Below are 19,852 nucleotides of genomic sequence, written 5' to 3'. Positions count from 1 at the left end.
TATAATAATAATTTATTCTATTTAGTGACCATTTCATTCATTGAGCATATTTAATATTGGGGGCATCCAAGTTATTTGACATATTTGAACTTTTTTTTTTTTTTTTTTTTAAGTAACAATAGTTACTTTCTCTGGTAATTAGTTTCTTTAATAATGATGTAACTGTTTGTGAGAAGTAACTAGTAATATAACTAATTACTTTTTTAAAGTAACGTGCCAACACTGCATAATATACAATGATTTATTACTTGTCTTTACTGAATAATACAGAATATAAATAGCTTTAAAAAATAATTGCAATCGCAATATTGGTAAAAAAAAAAAAAAATTGCAATTAGATTATTTTCCAAAATCGTTGAGCCCTATTGTAGTGTACTTCAAATCTTACAAGAATACTTAAAGTACTTGCAGATAAAATATCAATCAAATAAAGACCACTTAAGTGTACTTACAGTCCACTTTCATAACTGCTTCTGAACACACTTAAGTACACTTTTAAAACGTACTTTGTAGTTATTTCAAATTAAAAGTACCTTAAATCATGGGAAAAGATTATTAAAACATTTTAAGAAGTGCACTTATTTTAATTTAAAGCACATCTAAAGTACCTGATCATAATTTTAACTGTAGTTTGTTATTCAATATTACATGTAACAACATTTTAAATGTAGTAAATTGACCACAAAAATAATTACAAATACATGACATACAAGTTTTATTATATAAGTATATATTATATATATTTTAGTAAATGCTCACAACTATATTTCAAAGACAATATAAGTAACTATGAAACTGAGTGTAAAGATGTATTTAAGTCCTAATTATGTGGGTCAAAAAAGCACTGAAAAATTCTATCTGCATTACACATTTTCATCTGATTGCAATTAACAAGCACTTAAGTGTCCGAAAATATTACATTCAGTTTGCACTTGTATAATTAAGTATATAATAAGTATATTATTTCCAAAATAAAGGTTCTTGCACACGGAGTCTGAAATTTCCCTAAGTGTTTTTTTCGTATTCTTCATCCTAAAAATTCGTCACGCACAAACACCTTGCACACCTAGTCCGATGTATATTAATAAATCTGTTGCAAAAAACTGGCAGAACAATACAAAATGGACTGAGGATGATTTTTCATCCAATCCTGAGGTCGCATAGAGAGGAAGAAGAGTTCCTGCGGGATTATCCCAAGCGATTCAAAGTTTACTTCAGGATATCAGTAGCTCAGTTTGATGCTTTTATTAGCGATACTGGAGCCACATATTAAAAAGAAGACCACCAATTTCCGTGAAAGGACCTATACAGTGCTTTGTGCTGCGAGACGAAGTGGATCAACTTGTCAGACGCCATTCTGGGTTTCGGCATTCGCTTGTACGGTGGCTCTGAATTGTCAAAATGCATGCTACGGATGCGAAAAATGCAGAAAATTTAACCCGATCTGATTTGTTATTAACGGACGAAGGTTTCGTAGGTAGTGTGTAAACGTGATTGACACAATATGGGGTCGTGTTTATTTTTTAACGTGTGAAAATTTTCGACAACAATTTTGGACATGGTGTGCAAGGACCTTAAGTACTCCTTTTTTAAAGTATGATAAAATGTACTTCTTTTTCATCACAGGAGGCACCTCATGAAGTTTGTTGTCTTATGATATTATAAATATAAGTAGTTTTCAATTATGTAATTCTCATTCTTCCATTATTCCATAGAAATTTCAAAATGCTTAATTAAATAACATTACATAATAATTATCCTTATTATTTTGTATGTAATAAAAAATTGTTAATTTCTAATTAAATTAGAATAATACAATAGAAATATTAAATGAACATTATTATTATTCAGATGTGTTGTCGTGAAGTAAAGAGGAAGGACTCACGTTGCTGGTTGCGTTTGTCACTGGCGTTCTTCAGCGGGAGGCAGACAGGACAGTCATGCCTTGTGCAGTTCTTCCAGTGCGAGATGATCTGCCTCGATGAAGCACAGTGAGCCACTGCAGAGACAGAGACAGAAGAAAGCCTGAGCCAAAGTACTGCAAAACTGGGAGCAAAAAGGTCCTGTGGGAAAGCAGACACACACACACATCTGCCACAAGTGATTTCACTAAAACCACAGCAAACAATTACATTTTTTCTGTGAAGAGTCATTTTTTCGTTCCTCACAGGAAGTAAAAGGATACTACAAATGACAAAATCACAGGCAAACAAATCATAATTGATGTTTAATTACAGTTATGGGGAGCGAGATTTCCAACCAATATCCAGGGATTATCCAGTGGGACGATGAAAACAGAAACTAAGTGAGTGCTAAAATTTTACAGGTTAAGGCAGTAAAAATTTAAAACGAAATAAATTAACTAATTAATTAAATAAAAATAATAACAAATAAATATACGTGATAACTAATTATTGCATAAAGCAATTATAAATGGCATTTTATTATAATACAACTTAATGTATATGTAAATTAACATTATTTTAGACTATTAACATTAATTTACACTTTTATAAAAAAGACAAAAAAACTATTACAAATAATTTTCATTAAGTGAAATAAATCTGAAATAAAATAATACTAGATGAAAAACATTTAATTACAAAAAATGAATATTGCCTTGCAACTAACTGAAATATGTTGAAGTACTAAAAGTAATCAAATTAAAACAGAAATGAAAAACAAATGAAAGCTAAATAGAAATTTAACAATTAAATCTAACAAAAATAAAATAGATAAAACTAATAAAACAGTGAATATGTAAATTAAAATTATACTAACAATATAAAAATAAAAACAATCAAAATATTAACGAATACTATATTAATATTTTGTATATAGTATATAAATTGAAAGTATATATATTATAGTATTTAAATATTACAAAAAAAAAACACTGGCTACATTGTTTTTTTCTATACTTCCTGTGGGTCAATTAGGCTCAAATTAATTACATTACACAACAACATTTAAATAAAATTACAGAATTTAACTTTATTACAATAGAATTTCAATAATTTATTGTAATTATTAATACTAGCAGTACGTTTTAATTTATTTTAAATTACTTTATTTAATAAATTAATATGATTTGAATATTAACATTAACTGAATAACATTAAATCATTTATTGTAATTATCAATACAATTATTTTTCTTTCAAACTGATTTAATACTGACTAAGTAATATCCACAGCCACTTCACACAAGACATTTGCATTATAATATTAGCATTTCAATATTTTCTATCTTAAATGCAAAATAAAGTGGCGGCAGGACAGCATGTCAAAAATAGACACCGTCTTGCATTGTATTGAGAAATTCTGTAGATATTACAATTGAGTTGCGTCGCACTGCTCGTTTCCAGTATCAACACAATCACGATTTACTGCTGCTGTGATTTATCGCGTCACACCTGGTTTGTTTGCCGGTCACAGGAGGAAGCGAGAGCCTTCAGAAGGCACCAAACACACGATGCTTTAAGAGTCGTCTCTAGCCTTCACGTCCTTCCTCAGGAGTCCAAGAGAGAGATACGGGGGTCACAGTGGAGCAACAGGAAATGAGCTGGCACCGTGGACGGCACGCTTGGCACCAGGCTGGTGTTTCAGTTAAAATGAAGCCCTGTGCTCCGGCTCCAAAAACAACTACAGCTCTGAGAGCGAAGCAGCCCCCAAAGCAAGCCCTCTCCCGCCGTTAATATTGCATTATACCATAAAGAGCACGATTTTCTCTCTAAATGGACTGTTATACTTGAGACGGAGCAGAGCGTTTGCTTGGGAAATTCCCAGTGTGTGCGAATGAAACGTTACTGGCTGTGAACCCAGCGGTTCTAAAACACACACACACACTCTCTCTCTAATTGTGTGTACAGTGTTTCCCACAGGTTTGAAGGCAATGTGTGGTGGTCAGCCCGGGGGGGGGCCCCTGGGGGGGGTTTAGATGTTTGCCCAGGGGGGGTTGCAGATGAAAAGAACGATTGGATAGGGGATACGATTGGATCCCCTAAAGGGATTTCCTAATTCCTAAAGGTTAATAATTTAAAAAAACTGTTAATAATTGGTTACACAGAACTTCATTACATTTAATTCTCTCCTGCTCTCTCTTCAATGCCTAACAAATCTATTTCTTTCTCTCCCTGACCTTGTCTTTCTGCTTGAGCAGCACTAGTTGAAGCCTGAAAATATTGTAAACAATAACATAACTAATTACACTGGTCGGACTAAGCTCTGTTTCAGACTGATACCTCGGTTCAGGATGGTCCTCATCCTCAACACGTGCCTTTTTCAGTCGCGGAAAATACTTTTCAATACTCATCTGGATTGAAGCAGCAAACATTCGGTGTAAGAGTAAAGAAACGACATAATTTATAATACGTTTATTTGATTCACAGCTGCTACATATAGTGTTTTGACCTCGACAACCCAACAAGGCTAGCCTACATTTTACCGCAAACTTGCGACTAGTTAACTTTCTAAAGAAGGCGCAATCGCGTTTGCTAAGGGTCGGGACTTACAGTAACATCAACACACTGAAACTATTGTATTCAGAATATAAAATATTTTATAGCACTTTTTAATCTGTGATTGTGTGTTAAGTGTTCACGAGATACCAACCTTTCGCCAGCCGTCTTCTCTCCACAATTGATCCAGACAGATGTGGTGTGCACGGAGGGGAGGGGCTGTGTGTGTGTGTGTGTGTGTGTGTGTGTGTGTGGGAGAGAGAGACGCGTGAGTGACAGAGAGATGAAGAGAGAGCAGGGAAAGGAAATGCAGTTGAACGAATTCGCTGCGTGTTTTAAATAGCGTACAAAAGAATAACGAAACGCAATATGTGACGGTCGGTATTGATTTTTTTTTTTCTGGTCGGTGTTGAATCTGTGGCGGTCGGAATTTAATCTGACACAGATTCGTCTATGTGTGGGAAACACTGGTGTATGTGTACCTTGCACAAAATACGTTTACAGTATTCGCAATTTCGCCCTTCTGCAACACTATCTGCACAACTTTTCACGTTGAGGTCAAAGCAGCATTTGACACTCGTGTTCCTGAATCATGTGGAAAAGCCTTGCTTTATCCAGCAAGCGTTTGAGCTCTAGCGACGGGCGTTTGACGTGGACTCACCTTGGCAGGATTTGCCGGCCTGGCAGTGGGTCATGTGGTTGAGGACGTTCTTCATGGTCCTGCAGTGGGGCAGCGCACAGGCCCGCACCTCTCCATTGGCCTGCTCGCGCCGCTGGCACTTGTGGGCGTGGAGCAGCAGGACCAGCTGCTGCTGGATCAGCTTGCGCTTCTCCGGGTCGGCAGTGGGGCCCGCCGACACGCCCTGAGCTGCCACCATCCCCACCTGCTGCTGCTGCTGCTGCTGGGGCTGCGGGCGAGAGAACCGGCCACGGCGTCACAGAGTCAGCTTTCACCTGCCAGCTCAACCCTGTTAGTGTGCGTGATGGGAAACTCACCATGTTCGGCACACTGGTGACCGTCGCCCCCTTTAGGTCAGTTGGAAACTGGGGCAGGCTGTTGGGGAGGGTGCCTTTATTCTGAGTGTTCACGCCAGTCGTGCCCATTTGTTGCCCTCCACTCTGGTACTGACCAAACGGACTGTTGCCACCTGCCATGCCCATCTACAAACCAAAGAAAGCAGGAAATATCACGTCAGAGACACAGACACAGGATCTCATATCTAAAATGACATCTGGTAAACAAACGATTTTTTAGGATCACTGTTATTGTAGTATAGGGAAAATTATTGTTGTTTTCAAGGGTGAAATCCAGTCATATGAATAGGAATCCACGTGATTGGGAATTTTGCATGAGGGCGAAAGATTTCCCCATGTAAATTTCTTAAGTTGGTCATGTGAATCTGCCAGAATGTTGACCGTTAACAGCAGAGTATCTTTGTTTGAAAGTGACTTTTGTGAGAGCTGTGCTTCATGCATCACTACACTATTGAATAGTGGTCATTTTTTTTTACAAAATGTTGCTAATGTGACGTACATTAACAGATAAATTAATAATAATTAAAAAAAAAAAATCAATATGAACTGATAGGAATGCATAATATATAGGTAAAATGTGTGTTTTGATTTATATACTTAATTTAACATCAGTCAAATGTTGTGTTAATTTATACTATTTTACATTTTACAATTACACTAATAATTTAACAACACTTAAATATAAATCATAATTGATAGCGAAAACAAATCACTGAAATACTATTAAAGTTTTAATTAATATTTTGACATTTTTATATATTTTTAATTAAAATTTTGGTAGTTTTAGTCATTTTGTGTGTTATTTTGTCAGTTTTATTAGGTTTTTTTATCATCTTCCTATGCCCCATGAGGTCTTGCATCAAAAGTGGGAGTGTCTTCCGGTTCGAAGTAAACAAGCAGAGTGTTTGAAGAAATTTCATATGCTCTAGTACAGCCAATGTTCCTCTCATAGACATCAATCAATCAATTAGTTGTTTAACAAATCAAGTGGAGTTGCTGGATATGATCGAGTCTTCAGCAGAGCAGGGCTTCCCCCGTCACACAAGTGTGTGTCTGTGCTGATCTCCAGCAGCGTGCCGGATGCCCGCTCTCCTCTGTTGACATTGCTCCAGCAGACCAGATAAAAGAGGCCAGCTGAGTGGCACACGCACCGGCCCTCCCTCCTCCACCGCTCTGCTCACTCATTCATGCACACCAACACACTTCTCCTGCTGCTCTCTGTGCTTACTCATACACACACATTATCTCTCTGTCGGACCAGCCAGGATTCACTCAGCCAGGAAAATTAATTCATTACCTCATCCGCGAACATCTTTATAGCGTCATCAAGCTTCACCTTTGTTATGGTTTTGAAAATGTTTGAAAAGTTTTCAAAGTTGACAAAAACATTGAGAGTAGTAATCGAACAATATAGCTGCATTTTTTTCATTAAAAGCATCAATACTTTTTTATGTAATTTTATGTATTTTTTGTTCAACTGATGCATCAGATGCAGGACTTTTATTTTGACAGCATGCAAGACTCGTACTTTTCATAAATATTATGTAAAATACATTTACATTGCAGCATGTGATTTCATATATATCGGCTTTATACCAGCCATCAGCCACCCTGATATATCGGTAATCAAAAAAAAAAAGAAAAAAAATATCAGTCGACTAGTTGACAGCCAATCAGAATCCATCAGGTTTTAAATAGCTTGAACATTTAAAACAGCAAGACAAAACTGGGGCAAGCATACAATAAACAAAGTTATCAGGTGTTGGTGTCAACAATAATATAGTTATCGTTAAATACACCATTTATTTCTCAATTGATGAAACATTTCATTGTAGCTGGACACTCCTATACACAAATGATCCATGTGCTGTCACTGACTTTAAAATGTCCCATTGTTTTAAAGCTGCAACTAAAAAAAATTTGCCATCTCCTAAAACTGCAATAAAATGGATCCAGATCCAAAAAAAAAAAAAAAAAAAAAGGTATGCCAATGCAACTGCGAAAGGTGAACTGGACAAATGGACTAGCGGGTACTACAGATGATTCAATTATGTCTTGTTGAGTGGATATGCTTGTTCAAGTGGCGAAAACACAAGTTTGGCCCATAACCTTACCGATCACCTGGTAAAATGTGTATACATATAAAATCACACAACAACAACAACAGTAGCGCAGACAGAATGCAATAACACACAGTTTGCTCCAAAATGAAGGAAATATGAATCTCACAGCGAACAGATGATGCTTTACCATTTGCTCGATGTGAAATAAACATGGAGCTGAAAAGAGCGAGCTGTATGGGCCAAAAGCCACTCCAGATGAGACTCTTGTATGATGAGAGCTCTTAACTGCCTACATGACACCGAAAGTGCACAACTTCTTCCTGGTGGTGTCCTGTTAAACCAGAGGCCAGAAAACATTGCCCTCATCTGACACCACCAGCTTCCAGCTACGACTATGATCGGCTATATACTTGATCTATTTTTATCCCCCTACAAAATAAGAATGAAGAGTTTTCAAATTATGTATGTATCAGCTTTAATGCACTTATCAAAATAACAGAAGCAGTCAAATGTCACAAGTTTCAGCAAAAAATAGTATTTAAAATAGTATAATTTAAATTATATTATTATCATTTATAGTTTAAATTAGAGATGCACCGATACTGAATTTCTCTGCCGATACCGATAGCCGATTATTCGGAATGATATCGGCCGATACCGGAAGTTATGTGCTAGTTAAAAATTTGACGTGGTCGCATTTGTGCCAGTGCATGGTCTGCGCTGCTCAAAAACATATATTTTCCCAAATTGCATTTTATTTTTCAACAAATTGCATGTCTTGAATTTATTTATTTTTTCTTTTCTGGACTCCATTTTAATAGTTAAATTAAATTTCAGTAATCAAAAAGTATGTTTAATTAATTAAAACCATGAAACTTTTTCCAAATCGAACAACAATTTATTAAAAGTTTAATAAAAAAAAAATGACATTTTTAGGGCCCTATGAAATATGTTTCCATGTCCTATATTTAATTTTTCTTGGATTCCATGTTAATAATCAAAATTAGTGCTGTCAAATAATTAATTGCGATTAATCGCATCCAAAATAAAAGTTTTTGTTTACATAATATATGTGTGTGTGTACAGTGCATATTTTTTATGTGTATATATATATATATATATATATATATATATATATATATATATATATATATATATATATATATATATATATATATATATATATATATATATATATATATATATATATATAAATAAATACAAACACGCATGTATTTTGAAAATATTTACATGTATATACATTTATATTTATTTTCTTATATTTTATATTATAAATATATAAGTATATTTAATATATAAACATTTTTCTTAAATATATACATGAATGTTTGTATTTATACAAAATTAATATACACAGTACACACACATATATTATGTAAACAAAAATGTATTATAAATGCAATTAATCGTTTGACAGCACTAATCAAAATGCATGTGTTAGTAAGAAACAATTCAAGCATTTTTCAGCCCTAACCCCTATAAATTACTAGCTCTTTGCGCAAAGGGATTTGAATTCATAATACAAATGCACACACCTGCCATTTCTGACATCCGAGTGCTGCTTTCAGACCCCATCAGTCACTAACCCATCTATCACAGGGACGAGTTTTGCTCATCAAATTTGCATAGAGCACAGACGAAATGTGTATGCATGTAACATGGCACTTTAGGCTGAGAGCTTTTCATTTGCCTTCCCATCAAGCATAATTCTGTGGCTGGCGTGATCGGCAGGCCTTCAAACAAAATGGCAGCGTCTAAGAGCGCTCTGGCATGCAACCACTCTCGTAACACAAGCATTTAAGCCTAATAAAAAACACAAGTGCAGGAATGAGTCATGCAATCTAACAATGAGGCAGCAAAGCGCGGCTCCAGATAGAGAGCGATAATGCGAGTCCGTCTGCTGCCGCGCTGACAGATCAAACTGGACAAACAACCTGACTAGAGCGATGAAAAAAGACATGAAACAGATTTCACAAAACATAACAGTCATAACTTAAACTACACAGAGTGGCTTAATGGTATCCATGTGAATTTTAAATGGAGGGATGCACCAACATTAAAATGAGAGCCGATATTAAAATGACTGAATTCAAGTTAGTTGGAACATTTTCTCTGCCACCAAATAAAGATTTTTGACTTTAGTCAACTAAAGCCGGGCGCACACTGTGCAATTTTTAATAGTCCTTTACGATTGTTACTTATTAGTGTTGGGCGATATGCTCAATTTTCATATCATCCTATCGTCAGCCTGTGAGATCGCCGATATACGATATTATCGTGCTATTTATTTAATTATTTATTTACTTACTCAGTCTAGCGTGAGTTCATCACTTTAAAAACACTCCCGTTATAATCAGTGAATCTACACTGCAAGATGAATAAATCTCTTATGCTTACATCACGTATATCTGCACTTTGTTGTTTACGATGAGAGAATTCGCGAGTCAGAAGTCAACGCGCGCCGAACAATGGAACTCATCTGAACGCCTCTGATTGGCCATTGCATTCATAAGTTCAGCATAATCGGGTGTGACTGGTTATAACGCGCAACACTGTAAAACACGGAAAAAGAAATATGATGCAACAAATAAGCCCTAATACTAATTAGATAGTATTACTAGCCTGATAATACTACTACTAATATTACTAATAATCATCGATACACGATCCTATCATCTATCGGCATCTATCTGTCGGAGATTATGGCGGTTAGAAGAAATCTCTAGCATTAATTCTGACCATGGCTTGCCTTAAAAAACTAAGACAGTTTGATGTTCGGCGTAGAAATCACACTGCAGGACTGTGCGCCAAATCTTCCAGACTCTGCCAGAATTTCGTCAGAGGTAAAAATATGATTGCAACGGCCATTCACAAACGGCTGTCGGTGAACATGTCAAACCAGTGATCAAAGACTACAGATTTTAGCCAAGGATCAGAGGAATCTTTGAGGATTTTCAAAATTTCGTCTCAGCCAAACAAATCGTGGCCAAAATCGCACAGTGTGCACTGGCCTTAAACAAATTGGAATTAAATTAGAATTAAGAAATTAAAAATTAGTCGGCTAATTGCACATTTATATTAATTCAGTTAATTAAATAGCTTATATACTGGGTGGTGACTAAACCATAATGAGCCTTTAATAAATAGCCTATTCCGTGTTTTCTGCGACTATCAGACTAATAATGTTTTAGTTGACTAACGTTTCATCAACCAGTCAGCCCTCAATTTCGCACCTACTCTTTAGTAAAAAATGAACTTAAAAAAAAGAGAGAAAAAAGAAAAAAATGCTGTAGATGCAAAAAGTGATTACAGACATCACAACATGATCATGTACAGTACGAAAATGCATATTAATTTTGAGATTTGCTGAAGTGTTAATTATTACTGTTAATGTTACATTTACATGAAATGTGCATTAGATGATGGCGACTGTAAAAATAAAAAAAGTAAAAATTGAGGAAATAAGTGAATATAAAGATATTTTGTTTTTTATTTCTGTTCAGCTTTATTTTAGTTTTAGTCATTTTAGAACTTCAACTCATTTTTAGTTTCAAGACAACATTTCTGAGTTTCGTTAAATATTTTACATTTTTCATCTAACAATTTATGGTATTTAAGCTTTATTTCAATTATTGAAATAACATCTCTTCCATCTTTATTTGACCATCTAACTCTATTTCTCTCTATTCTAATTCTATTCTTTTTAAAAAAACACTAGCTTTTCTATAGTTTTTGTATTCTATTTAGTTTTTTTTATTTATTATTTAATTAACAAAAGCAAAAAAGGCCTCTAACACTAGCTTGCTCTATTCTTTTTCTATTCTATCTGTTTGCTTTTTATTTATTATATAATTTGAATAAAAACAAACAAAAAAACCTATGTGTACTGTGTTAAGCTAACTAGGGATGTAACGATTACCGGTTTGACGATAAATCATGATAAAATTCCCCACGGTTAGTATTACCGTTTCATATTTTAATTATCATTAAAACCGTATTCGATTACCACGATTTGAACAACTCACGATAAATAAATACTGTCCGGCATAAAGCAGAGTGTAACAGTGTCACGAGCGCACGGCAGCAGAGTAAAGTTAGTTTCATTCTGAGAGAAAACGGCGGAAAAGCTGGGAGGTTTTAAAAGAGTGCTGAGGGAATTATACAAATTAATATATCAGTGAATTAATTATATGAATGTACCTCTGAAGGATCTGACTGTCTTCTGAAACGATTCGATGGCATTTTGTTTTCATCTTAGCTCCATGTAAGACCTAAAGGATGTGTTCTTAAACACAATACTGCTTTGTTCGCGGAGTTCACGGGAATCAGCTGTAATTCAGCTTTTCCGTATAAAACGCCACCTGCTGTCAGAGAGTGGATTTACAGACACTTATTTACATTCAGTCTGTGTGCAGTTTCTGTCTGGCCAAAAAACGGACTAAATTTGCATGACCTGCTGTAAATTTTAACCGGTTGATAAAAACAAGCTTATGTGGATTCTACACATTTAAACAATTCAGATAAGCTGTATAGAATTATTTATGGAGCAGATAAGTGGATAGAGAGTTGGACTTGTAACCTGAAGGTTGTGGGTTCGAGTCTCAGGTCCAGCAGGGATTGTAGGTGGGGGGAGTGAATAACCAACACTCTCTCCACCCTCAATACCACGACTGAGGTGAGACCCTTGAGCAAGGCACCGGACCCCCAACTGCTCCCCGGGCGCCGCAGCATTAGCTGCCCACTGCTCCGGGTGTATGTTCACTACTGAGTGTACACTTGGATGGGTTAAATGCAGAGCACAAATTCTGAGTATGGGTCACCATACATGGCCACACACCACTTCCCCTCCCCTTCCCCTTATTAATCAATTATCATTTTGACTTAACTCTTTTCTTTAAAGGCTGAAATGTGAGGTTTACCTTTATATGAAACTTTTTCAAAGCTTTATTTGAACATTTACATTATTTATTTGAACATGCTATTAAACTGGTGTCAGTCAAGTTGTCATTTAAAATCCAGACCTCATTGGTAATGTTATTGTTTTAGTGATTATGCAAACAAAAAGTCATTTTATTTGCTGTTTGTTGATTTTTAAGTATAAAACTTGGTGAAGTGATTTATGTATCGGTACTTTTTGAACATCTCCAGCACATTTTAACAATACCGTGATAATACTGATAACCGTGATAATTTTGGTCACTATAATCGTGATGACAAATTTTCATACCGTTACATCCCTAAAGCTAACTGAGATTTGTTATAGCACTCTTTTGTTGATTTTGATTGTTTCCATTGTCCTCATTTGTAAATGGCTTTGGATAAAAGCCAATTTGACTAAATGTAAAATGTAAATGTAAATTAATGAAAACTATTTGAATGGTTTTAGTTAATAACAACAACAAAAATAAATAAAACAAAAATACTGGCTAGAAACTAAAATGGAGAAAAAGCGAATAAAGCAGCATTTCCATTCCATGGGGAACAAAATAGTTTTTTCCGGGTAAGTCAGAGAAAAACAGAAATAGAAGTTGTAGCCACTGATGAAGCGGACACCGCTATTTTAATAAATAAATTATTTGCGGTTTATAGCGAGCAAACAAAAGACTCGGACAAACTTTATGTTTGCTAGCAATCAGCAGCAGATGCTTTATGACTGTGTCAGTGTGTTCTGGAAGGTCATCAGGGCAAATAATTCAGTGACATGACCTCAGGTAAAGTTACATGATTTGTGTGATGCACAACTAGGAAATTATACAGTAAATATTAGTTATTATTAGTAATAGTAATATTAGTATGCACAACTAGGAAATTATACAGTAAATAAAAAAATTACAAAATAAATTTTATATTAAAACCTGCTGTTTCCAACCAAGATTTATATAAAATATGCCAAAATTTGTATTAATAAACATGAACTGATAATAGGAATATTCATCAGGGACCATTTTCATTCGCATCCTCTCAAATCTTCTCACAACTCTGAACTCTAAAAGGAAACTGGCCATCTCACCTTGTTGATATTGCCGGCTTGCTGGGTGTTGATGCCCATCTGCTGCGCCCCCTGTGTGAGTGTCTCTGCCAGGACACTCCCCGCTCCTCCCTGTGCCGCCACCCCCCGCTGCTCCTCCCGCCCCTCCGGAAGATGCCACCTGCATGCCGGCACCCTGGTACTGCATCCCCGGCGCTCCTCGACCGCGGCCTACAGAGCCGAGAGTCCCATTGATCACCTGACTTGGCTGTCCAGCCGCGTTCTGTCCCATCATGCCGCTGTTCAGCATGGCCTGGTTAAATCCTGTGCCGAGTCCCATGCCAGCTGAGCCGGCGTTATTGCCCTGCGTCCCAGGAGTGCTGCCTGGTTTCTGTGTTTGAGAGGGGTGGGAAGGGGAGCCCTGGCCCAGGGGACTCTTTCCAAGCCCGCCCAGCTGAGATCCGATGCCGCCGGGTTGCGGACTGGCCGAGTTCATCCCAGCGCTGCTTCCCGGCCGCAGGAGCTCGGAGAGCTGCTTGTGCTTGGCAGCAGCGTCGGGGACCATGGGGCCGTGACCGCCTGTACCTGTAGCCCCGCCGTTAGACGACATGGACATCAGCCCCAGGTCTCCATTAGGTATCAGCTCATCTGGAAGATCGTTCTCCAGGTCATCCCAGGAAAGTGAACCCAACTCTGAGGAAATAAAGAGAGGGAGAAATGCAATTTTGTGTGTGGTTATTTCTTCTTTTCTCTTTACAAGTTGAGAGTTTCTTATTGACCTTAATGCACAGAAATTTGACGTGAATGAAAATGAGAATTTGATGAATGCCTCAAGATGCGTCTCAGAAAGCCAGTTTGCAGGTTTCAGTTCATGCATTTTTATTCAAACACTGAGAAATTGCATAAAATTTGCTGGTTGGGAATTTTCAAAAGTGCATATAAAAAAATATGGATATGATCGCGTGAGGCAGAGACATGTTTTATTCATCAGGAAGACGTACATTTACTGTATAAATTTCCAGATGAGCCAAAAAAAATTTATTAATTAAAATTAAGAGACATGCGTTTTAAAAATTGTTCTACAATTAAAAAAATAAAATAAAATAAATCACCATATTTAATCTCATTAGCTATGTTTCCATACATCTACTTTTATGCAAATATTGGGAAATTGCATAAAAATTGCTTGTTGGAAATTTTCAAAGTGCATATAAAATGTATATGATCTTTTTAAATTTTTGTCATGTTTCCTGCTTTTATCCCAGTTCACAAACACGGCATTGTCTCTAAATCCCTGCTTTGGTTTTTACTAACAAAGTTCTTTAGTCTCAGGTCCGGCATTTTTTTAAATTTGGTAAGACCCACTATGTGTTACTAATTGAAATGTAGAATGAATATATATATATATATATATATATATATATATATATATATATATATATATATATATATATATATATATAAAACATTTATCTTTCCAATATAGAAATCTGAGGTTTCTACAATTTAAGCTTAAAACATAAAAAAGACTCAAAATGGTGAATTCAACTCTGCATTCCTGTAAAATGAATATGCAGTCTACACTGACTAAGGTCTATTAAATTTCTAATATATTAAGGGTCTAATGGAAGCTGTGGTTTTGACACCATGAAAATATTGTTTTAGCAGCTCCATGCTGTGACGGAAATCAGCAGAGAGAGCGCAGTAGTCTAAATCAATATGCCTGCATGAGGTTGATCCGCCACCGAGTCTGCTAATAGCTTTAAGAAATCCACCTCATCTATTAAAACCTGCTAATGATCGACTGACACATTATACACACACATGAGTGTGTATGATACCTCAGAACAGCTGGGAGGAAGGAGACGTTCTCAATCACGTCTGTGACAGTGAGAGACTAACGACAGATGTTAGCATGTTTAGCAGAGTAAATGCCACCAACACAACAGGATGGAAGCTAGAGATGATTTCACCACTGATTTAGGTTCAAAATGAATGGATTTGATAATGATTTACTCTGTTTTTCGAAAGAGATATAGTGTATATAGTGCATACTGCATACTACACCATTCACTAGAGATGTTAAATGACAATACAGTTAGTGAAGTTGAAGACTATTTAACACTATTTTTTATAAAGTCACAGGCAGCACATGCATAGTGTGCAGTAGTAATATAAAGTGATAATATTTGTAACATTTACTATTGCAGAATGTTTTTATGTACTATTTCTAAAAAATAAAAAATAATAAAAATCACAGGCAGCACATACTCCATAGTATGCCGCACACTAGTGAATTCAAATGACAACGTAGCATACTACTGTTTGTAATGTTTACTGTTGGAAGACTGTTTTACATACTATTTTTAGAAAATCAAAGGTACTATACAATACATATTGCATATTATAACACACCAAGGCTCGCAAAATCGCTAGCCCGACGTCCCGGGGCTATTGTGTTTTCCAGTCGGGCTACCAAAATGTATCACTGCCCTGCCCGACGGGCTACCTTAAAATACAGGGCTCCCACGCAGTGTTCCCTCTAAGCTGAGTGACCGCGCTCTTCTTCCACCGCAGCCGCGCACAAGAAATAATGTGCCTCGCGCACAAAGAAATGAGTTGGGAAGCCATTTGATTGAATGCCGCTAGTAAAAGGGAAAGAATAGCAATGCTCGGGCAAGCCGCTGTAGAGCTGATGTCACGACAGAGTTAGAACAGGTTTCATAGAAAGAGCACGATGTGCACCAAAAGAGTCGCTGTAGAAACTGAATACTTCAATGGTTGCAGTGCGCTCAACACGAGAGACAAACGTCCTCATGTATTAAAGAAGAGTGGCTTGATTAAGTGCTGGAAATAGTGAAGGATGAGAAAAAACTCTGAAACCTGTACAGTCACACACAAGAGTATTGTACAAACTACTTCATAACGATGTTTAGACAACTATAGGAAGAATTCATATGTTCACTTTTTTTATATTTAACTTACAGACCTCAGCTTAAGTTTTGCTTCAGTTTCTATTCTATTCTATTCTATTCTATCAGTTTAAATAGTTTGTTTTGACAATATATTATGTTAGGGCTCTATTATAAACCTGATAAATAATTGACCTTGTTTTTGAGTCTTTGACTTTGATTCTCTTGCTCATCAAGGCTGTATTCATTTCAAAAATACAGAAAAAAACCGTGATATAGTGAAATATTATTGCAATTTCTAATATTGGCTTCCTATTTTAATACCTATACTTTAAAATAACATTTACTCCTGTGATCAAAGCTGAATTTTCAAAGCTTTAATATTTCACAATATTATTTTGTGAAATAATATTCAGTATTTTTTATCAAATAGATACAGCCTTGATGAGCATAAGAAACTTATTGATCCAAACTTCTGAACTGCAGTGTATTGTACAGTAAAAATGTTTTCTCTGGTAACCTAAAATATACATCATTTAGTTACATCAAGGGTCAAATCAAATATAAATAGCACATTAAAGTTAAAAGTTACACACTTTCTTGTGTGCGTGCTGTACAGGTCTGGTATAAAGAATGCTTTTGCTCAGGTGCCCGAAATGTCTGACCGATAGAGAAAAGTTTTGCTCAGCAAGAAAAAAAATTTAATTTGATACAACTAAACAGAAGAGTTTTTAAGGCCTTAGGCAGTTTTAAATGTTAAATGGTATAAGAAATAATTTTTCAAATTGCCTTAAAAAGATTTTAAGAATTCTGCAGATACCTTGTAAATAGTCAAATAAAACTCTTTCCTTGATATTTGTGTATTGAAAAGGTTTTTGATTGACATTTATGGTCTTTATTTTATTTGGGCTAGTTAAATTAATTTCCGGGCTACCAAAATCTGAAGAGTACCTGCCCGAAGGGCTACCAGGGATTTAGAAATTTTGCGAGCCCTGCACACACTAGTAAGGACAAGCAATAATGTAGTGTACTACTGTTTCAAATGCGATATTTAAAATGAATAGGTAGTATGTACAGTACCTACTGCATAGTGTGCCAAGCAATGATGCAGTGTACACTCATTTGTAACGTGTACTTACAGGCAGTAAGTATACAGCAAATACTGCATAAGTGACAACGCAGTATGTAACTAGTATGTACAGCACATACTGAATAGTGTGCAAAACACGCAGTGATGAATGTTCCTAATGTTTACTGTTGAAAACGGTTTTTAGAAATTTGCAGGTACACTAGTGTGGTCAAATGACAATACAGCGTACTACGTTTGTAATATTTACCATAGCATAATATTTATATATTTTTATATAAAATAGCAGGCACAACAGAGTACATACTACACAGTATTTCACACACTAGTTTCCCATTCTGAAAGTAGCCTGTTTTCGCAGCCTTGAAATCTTGGTCAACTTTTGCGTGGTGTTTCCCAGAGCAACATTGTCAATCTATGCACGACTCTGATTGAGATGCAGCATGGGTAGCGCGGAGGTCGCACCGGTTCGAGAGTAAACACAGACACGCTGCCAGACACAGCAGGTGCTAAACATGAGGGAGGCAGGAGTAGGGATCATCCCTTTTCTTTCGCTCCTTGTTTAATGACCCACATCACGGAGCCAGACTCGTGCAAGTCCTTGCTTACACACTCAGCTGTCTAGTGCCAACGTCCCGCCCTCTCCGTGCTTGGAGCCGAGCCAAAATGCAAAGCAAAGTCCACGTTCGGAAGCACCTTGGAGTCTCGAGTCCCAACGGGGATCAAGATTTCTCCCTCCACCATCGGGCTGAAGCTCGTTATAGTGGCTCCAGCGGGGGGCTATAAATAGTCTCTCCGCGCAGCAGCAGACCACAGCTGTCGTTCACAGCTTCTGAAAGATAGCGGGCCGTCTGAGCTGGGACAGGTGCGCCTCGTCTGGGATTTCACTCGGATGGGAGGATAGCAACGGATACATACAAACCAAGACTTTTAGCTCAACTATCCATTTCTGTCGCTTCCAGTCGCTCCCTAAATCCCACATTTCAATCTTCAGAATAATCATTTTCAAGTGTTGGGTGTTTTAATTCTAATTCTGAATCCATTCTGGTTCATTTGGGCATTTCTCAGTTATAATATCGATTGATACTATAATATCGCAACTGATATTTGTATTCAGCAAGGATGCATTACGTTTATTAAAAGTGACAGTAAAGACATTTGAAATGCAGTTCTTTTGAACTTTTGAAATTCTGAGGGAAAAAAAGTATGTTTTTTCCACAAAAATATAAAGCAGCACATCGGTTTTCAACATTGATCATGAGCATCAAATCAGTATATTAGAATGATTTCTGAAGGAAGGTGTAATGCGCACGCATCCAAAAACCGTCAATAAACTCAAATCAGCACACTGCCACTGCTGCTCTCAAAAAATCCATTTATTAAAATCATAACACCACTTCGACCCTAGGGTTGTTTATTGACAATGATTTCTGAAGGATCACGTCACACTGAAGACTGGAGTAATGATGCTAAAAATGACATATTCAAATATGTTCAAATACAAACCAGCTATTTCAAATTGTAATGATTTTACAACATTTTTCATTTTTACTGTATTTTTGATTAACTAAATGCAGCCCTTGGTGAACATGAGAGATTTCTTTCAACATTAAAAGCTAGGCTATACCAATCTCAAACTTTTGAATGGTAATAAAGAAATACTTCAGAAATGCTTCCAGCTAATGCTGGAAATCATGCAGGGAAACTTCTAACTCAGTACATTACAAAAGTATCCATTTTAAAAATGAACCACAGAGCCCACAATATGCAATTCTGAACTTTCTGAACAAAAATAATAATTAAACAACCTCAAATTGCTCTGCAGATACCATCCAAAATATCCAATACATTTCATATGCTACATTTATTTTTGCAATGTGTAAAATCGTCATAAACTTTAACCACAGTGCTGTGGTGAAATGGAATTTAGATTTAAAAACTTGGGATTTTAAAAACCAATATCAAGAATCTCAAATTAAGATGATAAAATCAATCCCTACTTTATGTCCTAAGAACAGCAGAACAACAAAGCATGAACAAGGATTTGAAGATCCAGATGATATATCCTTCTAATTCCTTCTCGGGTTTAGGAGTGTTTGCACACAAAACACTGCGAGCATGTGCCGGCTCTGAGCAGCAGACCGGGTTCAGGTTTTACAAGGCTGTTCAGGCCAAACTTGCTGTTGATAGACAGCAGTGGAGTGGAAAGAGAGACGGAGGGAACTCTTGGCACTGCGGTGGAAGGTTAACACGCGGCTGGTTTGGTCACATGGCTTACCACTAAAAGTTTTTATTGGGCTGAATCCC

General features: G+C 36.4%; 1 protein-coding gene across 1 annotated transcript in view; it reads right to left on the bottom strand.

Annotated features, from left to right (window-relative positions):
• LOC306875439 (CREB-binding protein-like) overlaps nt 1-19,852 on the bottom strand; it is a 45,956-nt gene that overhangs the window by 19,728 nt on the left and 6,376 nt on the right. Inside the window, 5 exon segments of the mRNA XM_079425997.1 lie at nt 1,886-1,999; nt 5,121-5,367; nt 5,456-5,620; nt 13,589-13,694; nt 13,696-14,239. Of these exon segments, the coding sequence (XP_079282123.1) occupies nt 1,886-1,999; nt 5,121-5,367; nt 5,456-5,620; nt 13,589-13,694; nt 13,696-14,239 (1,176 nt within the window).

The sequence above is a fragment of the Barbus barbus genome, assembly GCF_936440315.1.
Source record: "Barbus barbus genome assembly, chromosome: 9".
Lineage (NCBI taxonomy): Eukaryota > Metazoa > Chordata > Actinopteri > Cypriniformes > Cyprinidae > Barbus > Barbus barbus.
Note: the sequence above shows the minus strand (reverse complement) of the source record. Positions and strands in the feature narration are given on the sequence as shown.